This window comes from Scardinius erythrophthalmus (assembly GCF_964197995.2).
Source record: "Scardinius erythrophthalmus genome assembly, chromosome: 21".
In the NCBI taxonomy this organism is placed as follows: domain Eukaryota; kingdom Metazoa; phylum Chordata; class Actinopteri; order Cypriniformes; family Leuciscidae; genus Scardinius; species Scardinius erythrophthalmus.
Genome location: NC_138241.1, coordinates 32,426,765 through 32,446,579, shown reverse-complemented (window position 1 = coordinate 32,446,579; position 19,815 = coordinate 32,426,765). Strand labels below are relative to the sequence as shown.

At 36.8% G+C, this 19,815-nt stretch overlaps 1 protein-coding gene across 1 annotated transcript in view; it reads left to right on the top strand.

Annotated features, from left to right (window-relative positions):
* The window catches only part of mdga1 (MAM domain containing glycosylphosphatidylinositol anchor 1), a gene marked incomplete at both ends in the record, with an annotated part of 207,953 nt that overhangs the window by 57,086 nt on the left and 131,052 nt on the right, over positions 1 to 19,815 (top strand). Inside the window, one exon of the mRNA XM_081350154.1 lies at positions 12,178 to 12,352. Coding sequence (XP_081206280.1) covers positions 12,178 to 12,352 — 175 coding nt within the window. The remainder of the gene's footprint in view (positions 1 to 12,177; positions 12,353 to 19,815) is intronic.

The window sequence follows — 19,815 nt, the reverse complement described above, 5'->3', positions numbered from 1 at the left end:
TTCAAAAGTCTTGATTTGCTCTCCATTTAATCACACTGCAGTCTAGAAGAAGCAACGGAGATATAAGAGAGATCTCCTTTGTGATTTTTCTGTCATATAAATCCCAGTGTCTAAATCAGGCCTAATTCAGCTGTATTCACCTTAATGTTCAAGACACAGATGGCTTAGTACGCTTGCAACAGAAGAGAAAGTTTGTAAGTCCGATGTGCAGTGAGAGCGAGCAGCAGTGATTGTGTTTAAGGTCATTGGGAAGGTCTAGTGCATGGTGTTTGAGATTTAGCTGCTTCACACAACTCGCACTTCACATCCTATAGCATTTCTGTCACATGGACATCAGCGGATAAATGCACAGCCTTTAGTAACACAATAGCAGTCTAAATGGCCTTTCTGAAAGAGATCCCACTTCGCACATTATTTATTCATACTGCTGCTCACTGCAACCTTGGGGGAGAGAGAGCGAGAGAGAGAACAAAGAAAAACAAAAAAGAGTGGTGGAGAAGTTTGAGATGAGGGGAGTAGAAAGAGGGGTCGTATGGGTTTGGTTTCTGTCCTTGAGAGTGCAGTGGAGAAGAATCGATACAGTTCTGAAAACAGAAAGATCAGATGTTAAAAAAATCACTCCACACACACACTGATCAAGACACACAAGGTCATGTGACAACAGAGAGACGGAGAGGAGAAAACATGGACGCACAGATGAAGCACTACGAATCAGGGCCGAAGCAACTAATTGAACTCTCCACACTTTTAAAAAGTTCATCTTCTCTGACACTTTTTTTGGAAAGTAATATTACATTTTAAACATCTATTTGATTTATCATTGAAATCATGGAAGTTGGGGCGGGACATATCAATGGACTTACCTCTTTTATACTAATCCATCCATCCATCCATCCATCCATCCATCCATCCATCCATCCATCCATCCATCGTTCTGTCCATCCTGTAGACATTTTTCAAAACGTATAGTAAAACAATGTTTATTTAGTTTGTCTTGACAATTGTTTTGCTAATAAGGTTATGTGAACTTTATAAAATGTGAGATTCTTTGAATTGTCCTTACATTAACATTTAAATGGCAATTCTGCATCATGTTTGTACTTCTGCAATTCAAATCCTGGAATTGAGTCAGTGCTAGTGATTATTTTAGTTAAAGGCAGCAGACGGGAAAGTTTAAATTTTTTTAAAATATATTTTTACATTTATACTACTTTTTTTTATAACTGTATAGTAGGGCTGTCACGATATTAGATTTTTCCTATCATGGCCAAAATAATTCACAATAACGATATATAGTGATATCTATAGAAATCTTGAAAAAATTAAATACAAAATAAATAAAAAATGCTAGTCAAATAGAAATTAAAAAGAAATTATACTATTTTATAGTATTATGTATAGTGATAAAAGCTATGCTGATTAGCATTGCATTATATACATTATACTCATGAAAATACCCGGGATGGTTTGAAGAAAACAGATAAACCATATACTGTCACAATGGTGTGTTAATTCTCTTCATGTTTAATCAGTCAAAACGTCTCTATCTGCGTTTTATTTAGCTTAGTTTATTTATTTAGAGTCTCAGTTGTGACTTTCTGCGTGATTGCGCCCTAAAGCCTGGAACACACCAAGCCGACGGTCGGCCGTCGGGCAGTTTCCGTGCGTCGGCCGACTAAATCTTCTCGGTATGTTCCCCTCCGTCGGCTGAAATTGGTCCTCGTCGGCTTTGTAACGGCCGGTTCGACATGTTGAATCGGCGTCGGGCCGTCGGTGAAAGAGGGAACTCTGATTGGCTGTTCAGCTTAGTGAAGGAGGCAGTGCACGAGAATAATAGCAAAACAGCGAGCAAAGTCAAAGCGGTACAGATAGACGCTGTTCTAATGTTACGTCATCTTACCTGGGTGTTCCCTGGCGAATATTTCAATATTAACACGAGCGGAGTGGAATAAAGAAAGTGTTTAGCAGCTGTGATATTCAAAACGGTAAGTGCGCACTGCTTTGTTTACGTTTGTGTATTTGCAGCCGGCAGCGTCCGTTTCCCTTTTTGAATAACGAATATAGACGAATATATCTGCAAAAATAGACAGTTGTCTCATTTACACGCAGGCGCAGAACCCGCTTTCTAGCTGACAGTCGGCAGGAGTTCTCTCGGTGTGTTCAAGTGCACTTTTTAACCCGACGCGAGGCGACAACACAGTCGGCTTTCATCAGCGCTAGTTCGTCGGCGTCGGCTTGGTGTGTTCCAGGCTTTAGACGTTGTGTGAATGAAACATAAATTACATATGAGAGTGTAGCGCTCCATAATGCTCACATCATCCTATTTTGGGTAATAACAGGAAAAAAAATACTGCTCTCTAAACATATTTGAAGTAAACATATGATAATCCATATGTTTTTATCTGAATGACCACACTTTTGGACTTAAAACCTAGAGGGATTGCAAAATATATTTAAACACAGAAAGGCATAAGCAGTTCACAGGTTAATGCAACATTTCCCTTTTCAGGACTAGCAAAATAATGGCAACTTGTCCAAATCTGCTAGATAACGGAAGCGGAGGTGGGTGAACAGGTTGGTGGTTTTGCCCCCTTTTGCGCTCACTGTTGATCGGCAAGTCCTGGAGACTTGGGTGATTAATGAGCCATTTTTGTGGAATCCAAAAAACTCAGTATTCAGACATACTTCTTTTCTCACATACTGTTTTTCGCCTACTAAATAGTAGGGAAGTATGCAATTTCGGGTGCAGTCATAGTGTTTTATAACAGGTGGCAACCAGCGTTAAGGTGCAATCTTGCCAGATAGTGGCGCTGGATCATTTTCATGCTATATTATTGTATGTGTATTATTCATTTGAAATATTACGGTTATCACCAATACTGGTATATCCGACACCCCTAATTAACACGATAGCGATATTACATTTTTTAAATATCAGGGTTATCGTCACTACCGGTATATTGTGACACCCTTACCATATAGGAGAAGATATTAAAAAAAAAAAAAAAAAGGCACATATTAAACACCCCAAAAAAACAGTAACCTTCTAGTTAATTCGACACTGGACAGAAGCCGTAATTCTATTTTGCTGTGCGCCTACTTACCTGATGTACACAAAATCAGTCAGGACTACCTGGCGAACGTTGCCCTAAATAATTAATATTCATGAGCTAAGCTGATAAGGTTTAAAATGTGTCTACTTACCGGTATATTTCAGATCATATCAACGCCCCTGTTTGGAAACGGTATAGAGGAAGATGAGGATGAAGTGTGTGTGACGGTGAGACACAGAGCAGAAGGAATATTCAAGCAGTGTGCTTGTGTAAAGCCCCCAGTGGTGGAGTGTTCTAGAAAGCGTGGTTCTCGTTGGCACCTCAGTGTGCACGGCATCTAAATGCATTACACCAGACGGCTTTACACAGAAACGCTTTTTAACAGCCTCTGATTGGCCACAGGAGAGAATCAATTAAAGGAGGGTTAGACACGAATGTTTTAACTTGTACCAGATGTCTCGCTGTACCTTTGGTGATAGCGGGAGGGAGAGACTCCGTCATCAGAAATGTTTGATATTTTAAAAAGCTGATGTTACTGGTGGAGTAAACACTGTTTTAAAAGAGCTCACATTATGAAAAACAGGCTCTTTTGAATTGATGTTCTTTGTTGTACTGTATAAACATACACAGTTCAGACCAGTTATAGAAACTATGCAGAAAAAACGTACAGTAATTTGGAAGCAGTTGTGTTGTGATATCATAGGTTAGTGAATCAGAAGTCGTTTACATATATAAGTCGTAAAGGAACTGTAGCATAATAAGCCTGTTTAATGCTTTACTTAAGAGAGAAGGTGGAAAATGCGCATTTAATATTAATTTACAATATGCTTGCTTCAAGAAATCTTGATTAACAACATAAGTGCTTGATTTAACCTGAGATGAGTGGTTTCACTGCAAAGTGTGCTCTTTGCCTTAACGGTGTTCTCAGTTGTTTCATTTAAATATCAGATGTTTCTTCTAAAGATCATTGAGGAATAAAAATAGTCAAATGTGACCCTGGATCACAGAACCAGTCACAAGTCGCACGGGTATATTTGTGGCAATAACCAACAATACTTTTTTTGCACCCTCAGATTCCAGGTTTTCAAATAGTTGTATCTTGGCCAAATATTGTCCTATTCTAACAAACCATACACCAATGGAAAGCTTATATGATGTATGAATCTCTCAATTTCAAAAAATGTACCCATGTGACTGGTTTTGTGGTCCAGGGTCACAAATGAGAAATCAAATGTTTAGATTGTTCAGTAAGAATGTAACGCTATAGAATGAATGTGGATCATATCTCAGATCATTTGGTATTGGGAGCAATTCATTAGAAATAGTTGAGTTCATAATGAGATCTTGGTAACACTTTATTTTGATGGTCCCATTTGAACATTCGTGACTGTGAGTAACTTTGCAACAACATGTCAACTAACTCTCATTAGAGTATTAGTTGACTTTCTGCTTAATATCTGCTAACTATTTATTATGATGGTTCTCCAACAGACGTTCTACTGACTGGAAGTATCTTTGCATGTCAACTTACTCTAACCCTACCAGTCTACTAATACTCTACTAACTCTCCAATGAGAGAACAACTGAAAGAGAAACAATTGAGATAAAAAGAGATCTCATTTGTTATTTTGTCAAGCAGAATCCCAAACCATGAGATATATGTCACTTCCTCAAATCTTTCTCCATCGATCACGTCTCCATTTCAGCGTTCTCTCGATGGAAAGGTTCACGTTACAATCTGTCAGCGCTCCGCCGCATGCCTCGGTCAGCACTGACATCATGACCACCATCATAATCATGTTCCTATAGTCAGTCGTGATGCCAAGGTTGTGTTTTCAATTCCCAGGGAGCACACATGATGGTAAATGAAAGCCTGCTTGTGTAAAAGCCAAATGAATCAATGCTAGGAATGCAGTAATCATCATGATCATCGCGATTCAGTTTCCTGTTCCAGACATTGCTCTCTCAAACTGATCGATCTCAGATTGCTCTTGATTGCCTTCCGAGAGGAACTGGATCTGTCCCCTGATCATGTGATGTGTTTAACTCAGTGCTCAGTAAGTCAGTGATTATAGAACATCACAGATGGATCAGACTTGTCGCCGATGAACTATGTGTCAGTGAAATCCTGTAAGTCAGGCCAAGCCAGACTTTTGACTGTGGCCTTAAAAACTAGCCCTCACTGCATTTTTTGTGGCCAAGAACCACCCACTTAGACACGAAAAGATCGACAGAACTTCAAAAGATATTTCTGCGTATGTTCAGATGAAAGTAATTATGAGTGCTTCGTGACACAGAAAGTTATAAGAAGCTATTGGGGAAAAAAAAACATTTTAAGTGAGAAGATGAAATTAATTTTTTAACTTGGCAATTCAGTGTGCATGAACGAGAATTAATGAAATTAAATTGCTGTGCTAAATTACTGAAAATGTATTAAAATGAATGATAAAAATATATCCAGTATTACCAGAAGGGCAGGAAAAGGTGCATGTGCACATCTTATAGTTTTATGTATATACTAGTATAGTATTTGTCTTGTTTCTATCTATCTATCTATCTATCTATCTATCTATCTATCTATCTATCTATCTATCTATCTATCTATCTATCTATCTATCTATCTATCTATCTATCTATCGTTCTATCGTCTATCGTTCTATCGTCTATCGTTCTATCGTTCTATCTATCGTTCTATCTATCGTTCTATCTATCGTTCTTTTGTTCTGTCTATCTATCAATCATTCTATCTATCTAGCTTTCTAGCGTTCTAAGAACGATACATAAATAATTAGTATCCATCCATCCATCCATCCATCCATCCATCCATCCATCCATCCATCCATCCATCCATCCATCCATCCATCCATCCATCCATCCATCCATCCATCCATCCATCCATCCATCCATCCATCCATCCATCCATCCATCTAAATTACTCAAAAAGGTGCATGCACACATCTTATAGTTTTATCTATCTATCTATCTATCTATCTATCTATCTATCTATCTATCTATCTATCTATCTATCTATCTATCTATCTATCTATCTATCTATCTATCTATCTATCTATCTATCTATCTATCTATCTATCTATCTATCTATCTATCTATCTATCTATCTATCTATCTATCTATCTATCTATCTATCTATCTATCTATCTATCATGGGGCCTTTAAATGTGCTGTGCCAAGTTTGATGCCTTTAGTTCTCACGTGTAGTTTCAGAAGGCTATAGAAATATAGTTGCATGGACTACTTTTATGATGCCTTTTCCATTTCCAAGCTTTTTCGTTCTGCCTCTGTCTCACATAAAAAAACGAGAATACTAAGGGGTTCAGACAACAATGAGGAGAGTAAATGATTCATTTTGGGATGAACTGCTTTTCTATTGAGAAAATGTCCATGTAAATGTGTTGTCTTCATGTAGGCTTGTATAGGGCAGAAGTGTGATCTTGCATTGTGAGACTGAAGGTGTGCAGCTTCAGGCCACGTGCAGCAGATGTACTGTATTCCTGCCCTCATTGTGTCCGTGAGTGGAAAAAGCCACCTCACATTTTACACTCTCATTTATTACGCTCGGCGTGGGAAGTTTAATAGAGCTGCTGTTTGTGTAACATATGGAGAGGTTTAAATACTCCACAGAGCTGCGTGTTATTCGATTAGGATTGATTTCAGTAAACAGAGGTGCAGTTCAGAACGGGAAATGAGCTGGCAAAACCTGACACCGCTTATGTCTTCTTTCTTTCTTGCTGTTCCTCGCGCTCCTGTGTTTTCTGTTTCTCTTCAGATCCTGCATTGACAGATTTAGTTTTCTAAATAATGTTTGAGTTACAGTTATTAGAACAGGACGTCTGTGATTTCATGTACTGATTCGGATAGGATTGCAAACTCTATGCTTATTACTACTGGGAACCTCTGTTATCTGGATCTTATGTGTGTATTAATAAACATATTAAAATAAACAAGACTTATACATACATATATTTATTATTCGAAATATACACGCCCGTTCAAAAGATTTAGGTCAGTAAGATTTTTTTTTTTTATTGTTCCTACTTCTTAAAATAAGTCTTGTGCTCACCAAGGCTGTATTGATTTGACCAAAAATACAGTAGTTTTCTATTTTAATGTAATACAAAATGTAATTTATTCCTGTGATGGCAAAGCTAAATTTTCAGCATCATTACTCCATTGTTCAAAAGAACAGCATTTATTTAAAACGGAAATCAGTGTAATGAATTGTTGCTCTGTAGTAAAATTCATTTCCTAAACACACACACACACACACACACACACACACACACACACACACACACACACACACACACACACACACACACACACACACACACACACACACACACACACACACACACACACACACACACACAATATATATACATTCTAACTGACATCTGATTGTTTAAACTGAAAAATCTGTATTTAGCTTATAAAACACTTTCAGGATGATGCATGAGTCCACTCCGCTTCACACTGGGGTCCTGCTCACCGTGTCTGTGTTTATTTGGCAATAATGACCCGTAATTATCATGAGTGTTGCACGGCTACTTACCAAATAAATAGCGTTCACCTTTTAGGCTAATTGTACATTTTACCTTATTTATTTTACAGATTTTGCAACACTTTAGCAGTACAAATGGACAGTTTCTGTCATGCCAATAAATCACAAAATTGAACTGAGAGAGCTAGAGAGAGAGAGAGAGAGAGAGAGAGAGAGAGAGAGAGGGAGGGGGTACAAGATTTTCGAGTAATACACAGTGTAAAGCTGAGCCGCAAACATTGAGCTTTTGTGTGTAGTGATCACTCTTCACCGATTTAACATGCTCACACATAAAAAGCTCGGCAATGAGCATTAAACGTGCTTACAGTAGCAATAACCCAGTGCTAGTTCTGAAGAGGCCACAGCCGCACAGATTTAAGCAGGCATGACAGGCATTAAGCCATAAACGGCTCTTTGCGGATGCTCGACTTGAATTGGTGTCACTCGCAAAGAACTTAATTTATAGAGGCAGTTATAGGATAGGCGGGAAGAGAAAACCTGAAGCAGAGAGAGAGGGAGAAATGGGAGTGGAATGATAAAAGCTCTCTCCGGACGCGACTAGCTTTCCCTGAGGACTTCAGGTGAATGTGTGTTGCGCAAGCGTACTTTATAATTTCAGTCCTGCAATCAGCAATTTTACCTCACACAGACTAGGTAAAAATGACAGAACAAATGATGTTTGTTTTTGGCATACAATGAGACATCTAATCATAATTGCTGTACTTTTTTCTCCTCATTTATTTTTGACCTTTGCGTAATGCCGTAACTAATGCTAAATTTCTCGTTTCGCTGCCTCTTGCAGCTTCATTATGGATTAGTACTGCTGCTAAACATCTACAATAATGAAATATTTGCAATTTAAATGTTGATTGCAAATATTTTATTCATGAAAAATACATGGCGGTTTAATGGCCATGTAGTTACGACATAGTTAACTGAACATGCTAACTAGCCATCATCTCTATCATCACTTATATATGCCATTATAGTTTTTGGTAACACTTTATTTTACAGTGTCCTTGTTACATATGTTACATGTACTTACCATAGTAATAACAGTATAATTACATGCAACCCTCAACCAAATCCTAATCCTCCTAACCCTATAGTAAGTACATGTTTGCTTAATATTACTCAGTACTTAAATATATAATTACACTGCAACAATGACACCTTAAAATAAAGTTTAACCTATTTTTTATGTAGAATTTTTATTTATTTAATTTATTTATTTAGTTTAAGTTTAGTAGTTGTGTTATGTGTTTTTGTCATTTGTTTTAGTTTTAGTTTTTTAAATATGTCTAGTGTTTAATGCGAGTTTTATATATTTTTATTTATTCATTTTATTTTTTAGTTGTTTTAGTACTTCAAGTTAAACTAAATAAAAATGAGAAATGTTAACTTGGCATCTAGCTGAAATAAATAAGTTTACTGTAAAGAAAATACATATTTTTTGAAATATAAAGTTTTAATTAGCGATAATAATCCTGCCCTTGGCCTGAACAAACAGAACCAAAATCATTACTAGCAAAATGGAAAGTTCAGATCCAGAACCCATGTGTGTACAGCGTCAACCGAGCCTGATTTTTCAGCAGAGAGAGATGGAGACGCTACTGTACAGCTAACAGAGGCTCATGGGAGTTTGTTCCCAAGAGCAGACAGAAACGAGTGTGTGAAAGAGGGAGACAGGCAGGGTTTGCTGGGTCTGTTGGGATCTCTGGAGCAGTAAAACACTGTGATGTGTGGCAGTGTTTCTTTCACTGGTTCATCTGTTTCATGACCAATTTCTTCGTCCCATGTTGCGTTTCCTGTAGCGGCAGCATTTCAGTGTCTGTTCTGTTGCCATCAGCCCTGTTCTCTTCATATCATGGAGACTTGGAAAGTTTCTGTGGCACTGTGACTTTGCATTGCTGTAAGTGAGGCGTCTGAGGCCGCTGTAATGATAGCCTATCCAGCGCCATCTGTCTTACATCTGCCAGCGGCGGCCCTTTGAGAGCCACGATGAATCAACACAATGATGCTGGAGTTTTGGGCTTTTGAGAACACAAACATACGTTTTTTTTTTTTTTTTGACATTTCACAATCAGTGGTGGATCCTGAGACTGGCGTCAGCACAGATCGGAGGTTCAGCTCACTACTGCCCTTTACTTGAGTGAATTGTTCCCTACGATTGCGACTTTTCTCATTATAGAAGATTAAAAAAATACTGTATGTAAATGTATATGCAAAAATGAAAGTATTTCATATATATTTTTATCTTTGTTAGTTCATTACTTCAGACCCTACAGTGGACAAGCAGTTTGGTGAATGGATGGATATAAATATATAATCACACACACACACACACACACACACATATATATATATATATATATATATATATATATATATATTTTTTTTTTTTTTTTTTAAGAGAAGTTTCTTATGCATATCAAGCCTGCATTTAGTTTATCAGTAATATTACAAAATATTATTACAATTTAAAATAATGGTTTTCTATTTTAATATAATATAATTTATTTCTGAATTTTCAGCATTATTACTCCAGGCTTCAGTGTCACATGATCCTTCAGAAATCATTCTAATATGATGATTTATTATCAATGTTGGAAACTGTTGTTCTGCTTTATATATTTATTTTTTTATAACCTATGCTTTTTTTTTTAGAATTCTTTGATGAATAAAAGTTTTAAAAATATTTTATAACAATATACACTACTGTTCAAAAGTTTGGGGTCAGTCATCTTTAAAAAAATAAATTAATTAATACTTTATTTCAACAAGGATGTGTTAAATTGATAAAAACTGATAGTAAAGATTTATATTGTTAGAAACGATTTCTGTTTTGAATAAATGCTGTTCTTTTAAACTCTTTATTCACCTATTGAATCCTGAAAAAAGTGTCAGTTCAGTACAGTTTCCAACATTGATAATAACTGAGCATAAAATCAATCTATATTTGAAAACATAGTAGCACTTTACAGTAAGTTTTTGGTGACAATTTAGAATGATTTATAAATTAATATTAATTTCATGTTAACAGATTTAAGTTTATTGTGGAGTGTTGGCATATCTTCAAATATTTGAATATAGTAAGTTAATATAATAATCCTTTCAAAATACTATATGAAATAGTTGAACAGTTTTGAGGTTTTAGCATCCAGATTATGGCGCAATGCAGTTTGTATGGTGCAGTTCCTCACTTCGTGGGTTTGTTCGGAGTTCTAGGTTGAGGAGGATGCAGCAAAGAGTCCACACATGAAAGTGGCACAACTTTTCAGTGAATTTGCCTCATCAAACAGCTTTCGACCAGCTTTTCTGTTCTTTGCCACCAAGAGGATAGGTTACACCCAGGAGCGCTCTCTCTCTCTTTCTCTTTGTTAATTTCTCACCCGCTACACCTGATAAATGAACAGCAGCTGTGTCCCAAATCCACAGGCAAATAAACCTAAATAAACACAAAGCTTGTCGTTTACACAGGTCTGTGTAATCCCATAATCCTTTGCACGTACGTCCTAACCTTCCCTCCGCCCCCAGCGCTGCCAACTACAATGGCCTGCTCGCCCATGTGTTCAGAGGTGACCCCGCTTTAATAGAAGCAGCTTACTGATGTCCAGAGCTGGAGAGGTGGAGGAGATTACACCGGCTTTACTTTGTGATTTTCACTTGCCCTTACACACTCAATGCAAAGATTGTGTGAAGGCATCAAAAGAATGAGATGGATGAGAGTGTGATTACCGTCAGAGTCTGACCGCTGTACTTACACTAGGGTCAAACTTATGGAGTCCCACTGTACTTCTTGCTCGTCAACGTGACCGGCCTTTCTAGACATATTTTTTAAGCCGTTTTTCCTGTACATTAACTTAGTAAGACAAAATAAATTAGAGCTTTTTCTAATTTAAATTTCTAAATATGATATTTTTATATTTCCTAATCATTTTATTAAGACATATCTTTTCATTGATTTTAATGTATACAAAGAAAGTAGTCTAAGACCTCATTGACAATCTTTTCCATTTGAAAAATGTAACTAAACAAGGCTTCAGTTTCTCTAGATATTTATTTATAGCTGTACATAGCTGATGTCGTGTGTGTGTGTGTGTGTGTGTGTCTTCCGGGAGAGTCTATGGTCCCTGTAAACCACATACACTATATTGCAAAAAGTTTTGGGGCGTCTGCCTTCACATACACATGAACTTTAATGACATCCCATTCTTAATGCATCCATAGGGTTTAATATAGAGTTGGCTGAACCCTTTGCAGCTAACAGCTTCACCTCTTCTGGGAAAGCTTTCCACAAGGTTTAGGAGTGTGTTTATGGGAATTTTTATGGGAAAGTTTATGTGCGAGTGTGTGTGTGTTCTTGTATATTGTATGTGCATAGTGACATGGGTATTATAACGTAAAACATGATTTATGAGGACACTTCCAGGAGAGTGTATGGAGAGTCCCTGTAAACCACATATACGATTGTGTGTGTGTGTGTGCATGACATAAAATATGCACCGAAATGCAGTTGCGTTGCACGTTAGCTCATGAGTCTCTGAATGTCGCCCCCTGCAGGTACGGTGGACCAAGACAGCAGGCAGCGCTTCTGACAAGTTCCAGGAGACGTCCATCTTCAATGAGACTCTACGGATCCCCAACATCCAGAGAGTGCAGGGCGGCCGCTACTACTGCAAAGCTGAGAACGGGGTGGGGGTGGCTGCCATCAAGTCCATTCGCGTAGATGTGCAGTGTAAGTGATAGGGCCACGATCCCTCCTCTTCCCGGCCTGATCCCTCCCGGATTTCCTGCAGGAGGCGATTCAGTGTGAACTCTCCAGTGCTCAATCTCTGTCCTAGAGCTGGTTAAGAGAGGACCTGGGCTGGATATCAGTGTGGGTGGTTTTGGAAAACAGAAGGGGAAGCGATGCTCGGTTGAGCTGCCAAGACAATAGAAGAAACAAATCATTGCACCCACCAGCTTTTAGGGAGATTTAATAAGCTGTGAGTGATGGACATATGGGTTGTACTGGACAGATGTGCCTGGAGAGTTCGGGTGAATGAATTGGAAGGATCTCGAGTGAGAGTTGAAGCCATAGTTCAGGCAGGGTCACACTCTTTTTGTGTGTAAGGGAATCCCTGCAGTGCTGCACAGAACCATTGACCCACTGTCCCATTGAGCCAAGGGCCAGGTCAGCGGCTACGGCCAGACCCCACCAAAACCACATACAAAATACTCCTCACTCTCTCAGGTCAACCTCACATTCAACACAAACAACCCTAGGGTCTGTTCACTCAGCACTTTTTTATTTATTTTGTTAAACATATTTATACTTTTTCATTTAAAATAAAAGTATTAACCTTTTAATATATATATATATATATATATATATATATATATATATATTTATGTATACATGTTAGGGGTGTAACAATACATTGTTAAAATTCCAACGATATGTATCGTTAATGTAAACGATATGATTCGTGATATAGAGTTAGTTTTATCCAAGGCTCAGGTAGCTGTATTTATAAGGTATAATTCATCCAAAAGTGTCAATTCTGTCATCATGTACTCAACCCAATGTTGTTTCAAACCTATAAGAATTTTGTGCAGCTTCTAAACACTAAGATATCTGCGTGAGGAAAAAAATGAAAGTTTACAGAGTTTCAGTAACATTACTATGTTAAACTACTATAGATAATGTTGAATATAATGTATAATAATGCAATGGGGGAATATTTGTGGGTTCAGATAATAATAAAATAATAATAATATTTGTATTAATAATAAAGTAATAATGAAAAAAATTTATTAAAATATTGTGAATATAGTGTATATAGTATTGTATCGTGTGTTCAGTATCGCGATATGTATTGAATTGTGACTTGAGTTTATAGTTACACCCCTAATATATAAATATATAAATATATATATATATATATATATATATATATATATATATATATATATATATATATATATAAACCATACAAAAGTGAATACATTTTATATAGTTACATTTTTAAAAAATATTTATTAATACCTTTTATATTTTTTTAATAATTTAGTTGTTATTAATATGGAAGAAAAAAAATACTTCATGGAATATTCTCTGAAAAGGGTAAATATATTATGCTATTTAGCTTAAAACATTAAACAATTATATTATATATCAAAAGTAAACAAAAATAGATTGCAAGGGATCTCGAGATGCACTTTTATAAAGTATGCTCCAGAAATAATGGACAGCAGAAAATAGCTGAACAGCTTTCAAAAGTCTCTTAAAAATGCAACAAAATATTATCAAACTGTGCAGTGGAATTAAAAAAATCATTCTGTGTGTACCGGCTCGTCTCTGTTGCAACATGCTCGTAACCTCTCACACACTTTTGTATGTTTAATTTACTTCCAACCGTTAACACACAGCAAGAATCGGTGACCGATCTCCCTCTGCGATGTTGGACCATCACGTTTCCCCCAGAGGATAGATGTGTTGTTCCAGAGGGTTCCCTGGGGCTGGATGATAATTGTGTAGCAGGTAAACAGGGCAGGCTGACAGCAGCTCTGAGTGGAAGCTCTCCTGACGGGTGATGCTTGTTCAATTTTACCCTGCCGGCTCTATGTGGCTCCCCGGATGACTTTAGCACCACAACACCGGCAATTAGACTCAGCACTGACCACACACACACACACACACACACAAAACGTCCCCCCCACCCTCAATTTTCTACAGCACCAAACCCCATTACTGAGAGAAAAGAGAAGGAAGAGAGCAAGTGTGAGCTGTGAGATGGAAAGGTGAGAGGTACAGAAGGTGTGAGAGATAAAGATAGAAGAATTGCGGAAGCGGGATTGAGAGGTTGGGAAGGCATGACAAAAAGACCCTCAGAACGGCCTGATTCTTTTATTCGGCTGATAAAAGATCCGTGCTATACTTTTGTAGCACACTGCTAGTGTTCACACATGGCCATCTTGGCACAAGCAGACTTTTAAGAGTTATTTAGTTGGAAAAGTGATGACAAATCTTTCTCTCTCATTTTCCGTTCACCTCCATTTTCGCTGAGGTCTCTTTTGGTTATGGTGTCATCCAGAGGCGTTTTGATGTGTTCTGTTAAAGGGACTTTGACAGAAGCAGTCACTGTTCTGTGTGTGCTGTGTTAAAGCTGTTTTCCTGATTTGATGTCAGCATATTTCATCTATTTAACCTCGGCCAAGCGTATGCTACAGAGGCGGACAGCCTCAGTTATCATCAGAGAGAGAGAGAGATATACAGGAGGAAGTGAGAGATCGAGAGCAGCGCTGCACAAAACCACATATTTAAAAAAAAAAATTAACTAGTCAGCGGTCTGTCTCAAAAATTATTCAAATAATTAGGTATAATTAGGCTGCTTTAGGGTTTTGCATTTAAAGACAACTGGACAAAGTGGGATTGAGGCATATATTTAAAAGTAACATGCTTTAACCTGATATGCCATAAAACATGATGCTTATCACATATTTTCTGAATTTGTATTTTTTAGTCTTGTTTTCCAGTAAAAATATATGTAAACACCTTTGAACAGGATATATTTAACTTAATATATTATGCAAAATATATAATACTATATTAGGCATAATATATTAAGACATTTATATTTCCCCTGTTATTCACATAACAAGAATTATAACAAGAAAAAAAAAAAAAAAATATATATATATATATATATATATATATATATATATATAATTTATTTTAAGTATTTAAAAAGTGTTTATACAATTATTATTATCATTAATATATTTTTATATTATTATCTTTTTATAATTTTATTATACTTTTGATTATTTTAAAATAAATGTTTTTATCATTTTTAAAACTATATGTAATATTTTAAAATATTTATTCTTTTTGCTTGCAGAAAATGCACTTTTGCTTAATATATTAAGCAAATATATCCTATTCAGAGATACTAAAATAATTTGCACAAGAAAAGAAAAATCACTGCATTTCAGCATTTGTCAATTTAAAAGATATACTAATATGTATTATTATTAGTAGTGTTAGTAGTATTTGCAAAAATAAACTTAATTAAATAAATATGTGACAACCTTAATATCTTTTAGAAGGTTAATTTAATTTTAATTTTGCTCCTCAAGTAAATTATGATATCTTACTGACAAACAACAACAATACGGATAAAGAAAAAGATTTTTGCAATGTAGAGAGTTGTTGGGAAACTAGTCAGTAATCCCGAGTGCAGCTAATATAGACACTGATGATCCGAGGCCATCAAACACCTCTCACACACACTCAGCGTGGGCCAGGTCAGTCTTTGACCGTGGCACTTTGGCCAGTGAGACAGTGGGTAACTGTGTTCTGGGGTCAGCGTGCCTCTACTGTAAGGATGGACTTGGTTCAGAGACCCGGTTCTCACCCTTTCATTCATTCGGTACAGTTCAGATCACACACTCCGGCTCCAGGTAAGAAACACAACAGCATGCGTGGAGTGACTGGTTGGGTGAACTTTACACCACAGATTTATTCACTGCATACATTTTTTTAATGACATTTCTTGTATATATTTTCAGTATTTATATTGCATTTAGTCTAGATGGTATAATCACTGAATCCTACTGTATGTGCATATTCATGTAATTTAAAGTGGATCACTTGAATTGAATAAACAGTGTGATATTTCACACTTTTATTTATTAGAATATGAAATGCACCTGTAATAAATAGATTATTTGTAGATAGATACAAGTTATAATTGCATTTTTGATGACATTTTAGATGCTGTGCACAGTACACAGAATCACTTGATCATTTACTATTTCCTCTTCAGTTCTCATGAGTGCCACTTTCTGAAGTCTTAGTGCCAATGTTGGCTGAGATTATGAGCTCTTGACATGGCCTGAAACATATTTTGTTGCATGTTTGTGGAAGTTTTAATACTGTAAAAGTTCCTGCATGTGTTTCTTCGCAGAGGAGACTTTTATTGCTCAGATGTTGCTCTTTTTCATTACTCAAGAGATGTAATGGTGTTCCCAGTCCAGGTTTCATTTAAGTATCGACTTTGTCTTAGATGATTCTAAAGAATAGAGCTATATGAATGTGGAAAATATGGACATGAAAGGATTTGATGAGAAATATTTGAGCTTATATTGGGATTTCTGACTTTTGATTGTAGACATTTTTTATCTTGTAAAATCTAAACAATTTAATTTACACTCTCATTTAAAAGTTTGGGATCAATAAAGAAATGTATACTTTTATTCAACAAGCACTCATAAAATTGATCAAATAAAGACATTTACAACGTTACAAACAATTGTATTTTAAATAAATGTTCTTTGAACTTTCTATTCATCAAGTGTCAAGGTTTCCACAAAAATATTAAGCAGCACAACTTTTTTCAAATTTGATAATTATAGGACATATTTCTTGAGCAGCCAATCATCATATTAGAATGATTTCGGAAGGATCATGTGACACTGAAGACTGGAATAATGATGCAGAAAATTTTGCTTTGCAACTAAAGGAAAAAATAATAATTGTAAAATATATTTAAATAAAAAATGTTTTAAAATGTAAGGATATTTCACAAAATTATGGTGAATTATGCACTGGAAAAAATACTGAGAAGCAATAGACTGCTTTATTTGCTCTACATTAAAAATTTAATTGGTGCCTAGGAAAAATATGAAAGAAATCTTATTTATGATTTTTCTTTCCATGTGGATCAGTGTGTATTTGTGTTGTGGACTCCATTCAGGGTTTGTTCATGTGTGCTGAGCTGAAGTGTGTTCGGTTGTGCTGGTCGAGAGTGTTTGGGCACTCGTCTCCGCTCTGATTCTGCTGGAGTGTGTGTGTGTGTGTGTGTGTGTGTGTGTGTGTGTTTGAGCTGGCCTTAAGCCCCGGCCTGTCTGTGCCTGCCAGAGTCTGCCGTCACAATACAGTCCACAAAAAGCCCCTTGTGCTGAAGACACCAGAAGAGCACTGGAGGAGAATAGAAATGAACCAGTGACTCACACACACATTTTAAACAGGCCTGACACTATATACTAAGTCTTAGAGCACTAATTGGAAAAACAAAGTACAAGAATTTCCCTTTCTGTCGTAGGTTTTAGAGCTTTCTTTTTCTTGTTCTCTCTCTCTCTCTCTCTCTCTCTCTCTCTCTCTCTCTCTCTCTCTCTCTCTCTCTCTCTCTCTCTCTCTCTCTCTCTCTCTCTCTCTCTCTCTCTCTCTCTCTCTCTCTCACGCACACACACACACACTACTGTCTAGGCCTACACAATGACTCACCTTTAGCCAACTACCCATCACAATCACAAAAGGTCAAATACAATGTACCTTCCCCTCAACCACAGAAGTGTACGTTTGTGTGTGTGTGTGTGTGTGTGTGTGTGTGTGTGTGTGTGTGTGTGTGCGAGAGAGAAAGACTGAGTGCCCACTTGTGGTTTTTCCTAAATGGCATTTAGGGTGAAACCAAAACCAGTTAGTTCATCGTATGTGATCTGTCTGTGTCATCATCATCTCATCCACTGTCACCGTAAGTCTTTTTCAAAGGACTCAACATAAAGGAGAAGAGAGAATGAGAGGAGGATAAAGAAAGGTGGAAGAAAATAAGAGGAAAGAAAAGAGGAATCAGGAGAGAGGAGAGGAGAGGCAAATTGGAATAGAGAGAAATGGTCAGTTTTTGTCTTTTGATTAAAATGGCCTTTACATTTAGAATTATGTTTCATCCTGTCATAAGTTAAAGTCCACGTGAACCGGAAGTTGCAAACGACTTTTCTCCAGTGTTGTGACGCATTTCCCAGTGAAACGGAATATTGAACAGAGGGCAGGGTTTTACTCTAGTGCTCCTCCTCTCCATCTCTGCTCATAACAGAATAACGGTTTGAGGGGAGTGGTTAAGCGTTGCCCAAACCAATTCCTCAAACCTACGTCATCAGGGAAGATCCTCCAATGCAGAGGGGAGGGGCATTTTCAGATTTTGATTAAAGATTATGAAGCCAAAAATTTTTTTTGTGTGGATTGACTTGTATGGATGAATTGTTCACCACAAAACGATCAATTTAGGCAAACAAAGTAAATATGGTCAATTTTGATTTCATGAGGACTTTAAGCTCAGGTAAACTACTGATGAAATCGTCAGAGCAGCACTGACAACACGTTTCTGTGCGAGTGTGTGTCCGTACTGTATGTGAGAGCGGGAGAAAGAGAATATGTGCTTAATTCTATACATAATACAACGTAATTTTGTCGCAAAAAACATGGAAATAATTTGTCGTTTTATACTATTGTTTACTATATTTATTTGGTCGGTCAGTGTCTTTGTGGGTTTTAGTTCTGTAGGCTGTAAAGACCTTTAAAATAACTGAAATCATTTGGCGAAGTGATATGGAACTGTAATGCGGTCAAGACCTGCCTGGAACTACTTTCACCGTGGGCTTCCCTAAAGAAATTATAACACACCTTAGAACGTTCATCAACCAATCAAAATCAAGCATTCAACAGCCACGTGGTATATAATTAAATAATATAACAACTTTTAAATTGTTTTTTATTTGAATATATTTTAAAAATGTAATTTATTCCTGAGATCAAAGCTGAATTTCCAGCATCATTACCCCCATCATTTATAAAAAAGATATTTATATCTTTTGCTGTAGTGTGTCAGTAGGAAATATCAGTTTACATTTCCAAACATTCTTTTGCCATTAATTGTAATAATCCAGTGAGATTTGTGTATGCACAAGGAGTCTGACAACAGCCGGTATGATCTGATCTCACCATCATCGAGTCCGTCTGTGATTACTTGAAGAAACAGAAGAAACCGAGACAGACTAAATCCAGAAGAACTGCGGGAACGTCTCCAAGATGCTTGAAGAAACATTCTTGCAAAGCTTCCTGAAGAACTATGTGCAAGTGTACCTGGACAAAAGCCGTTTTAAACGCAAAGGGTCGTTACACCATATATTGATTTGAATTAGTTAATAGAAGTTAAATCAGAAAGAAATTCAATTTGTGATTTTATTTTTGAAAGCATTCTCACTTTACAGCATTTTAACACAAGTGCCAGCACTTTTCACAGCACTGTAGCTTTGCAGGAAGGTTTCTTCAAGCGTCTCGGAGACGTTCCCGCAGTTCTTCTGGATTTAGTTTGTCTTGGGGGTATTATCATGCCTAAGATTTTTGCACAGTACTGTGTGTCTGATTATTCTTATATG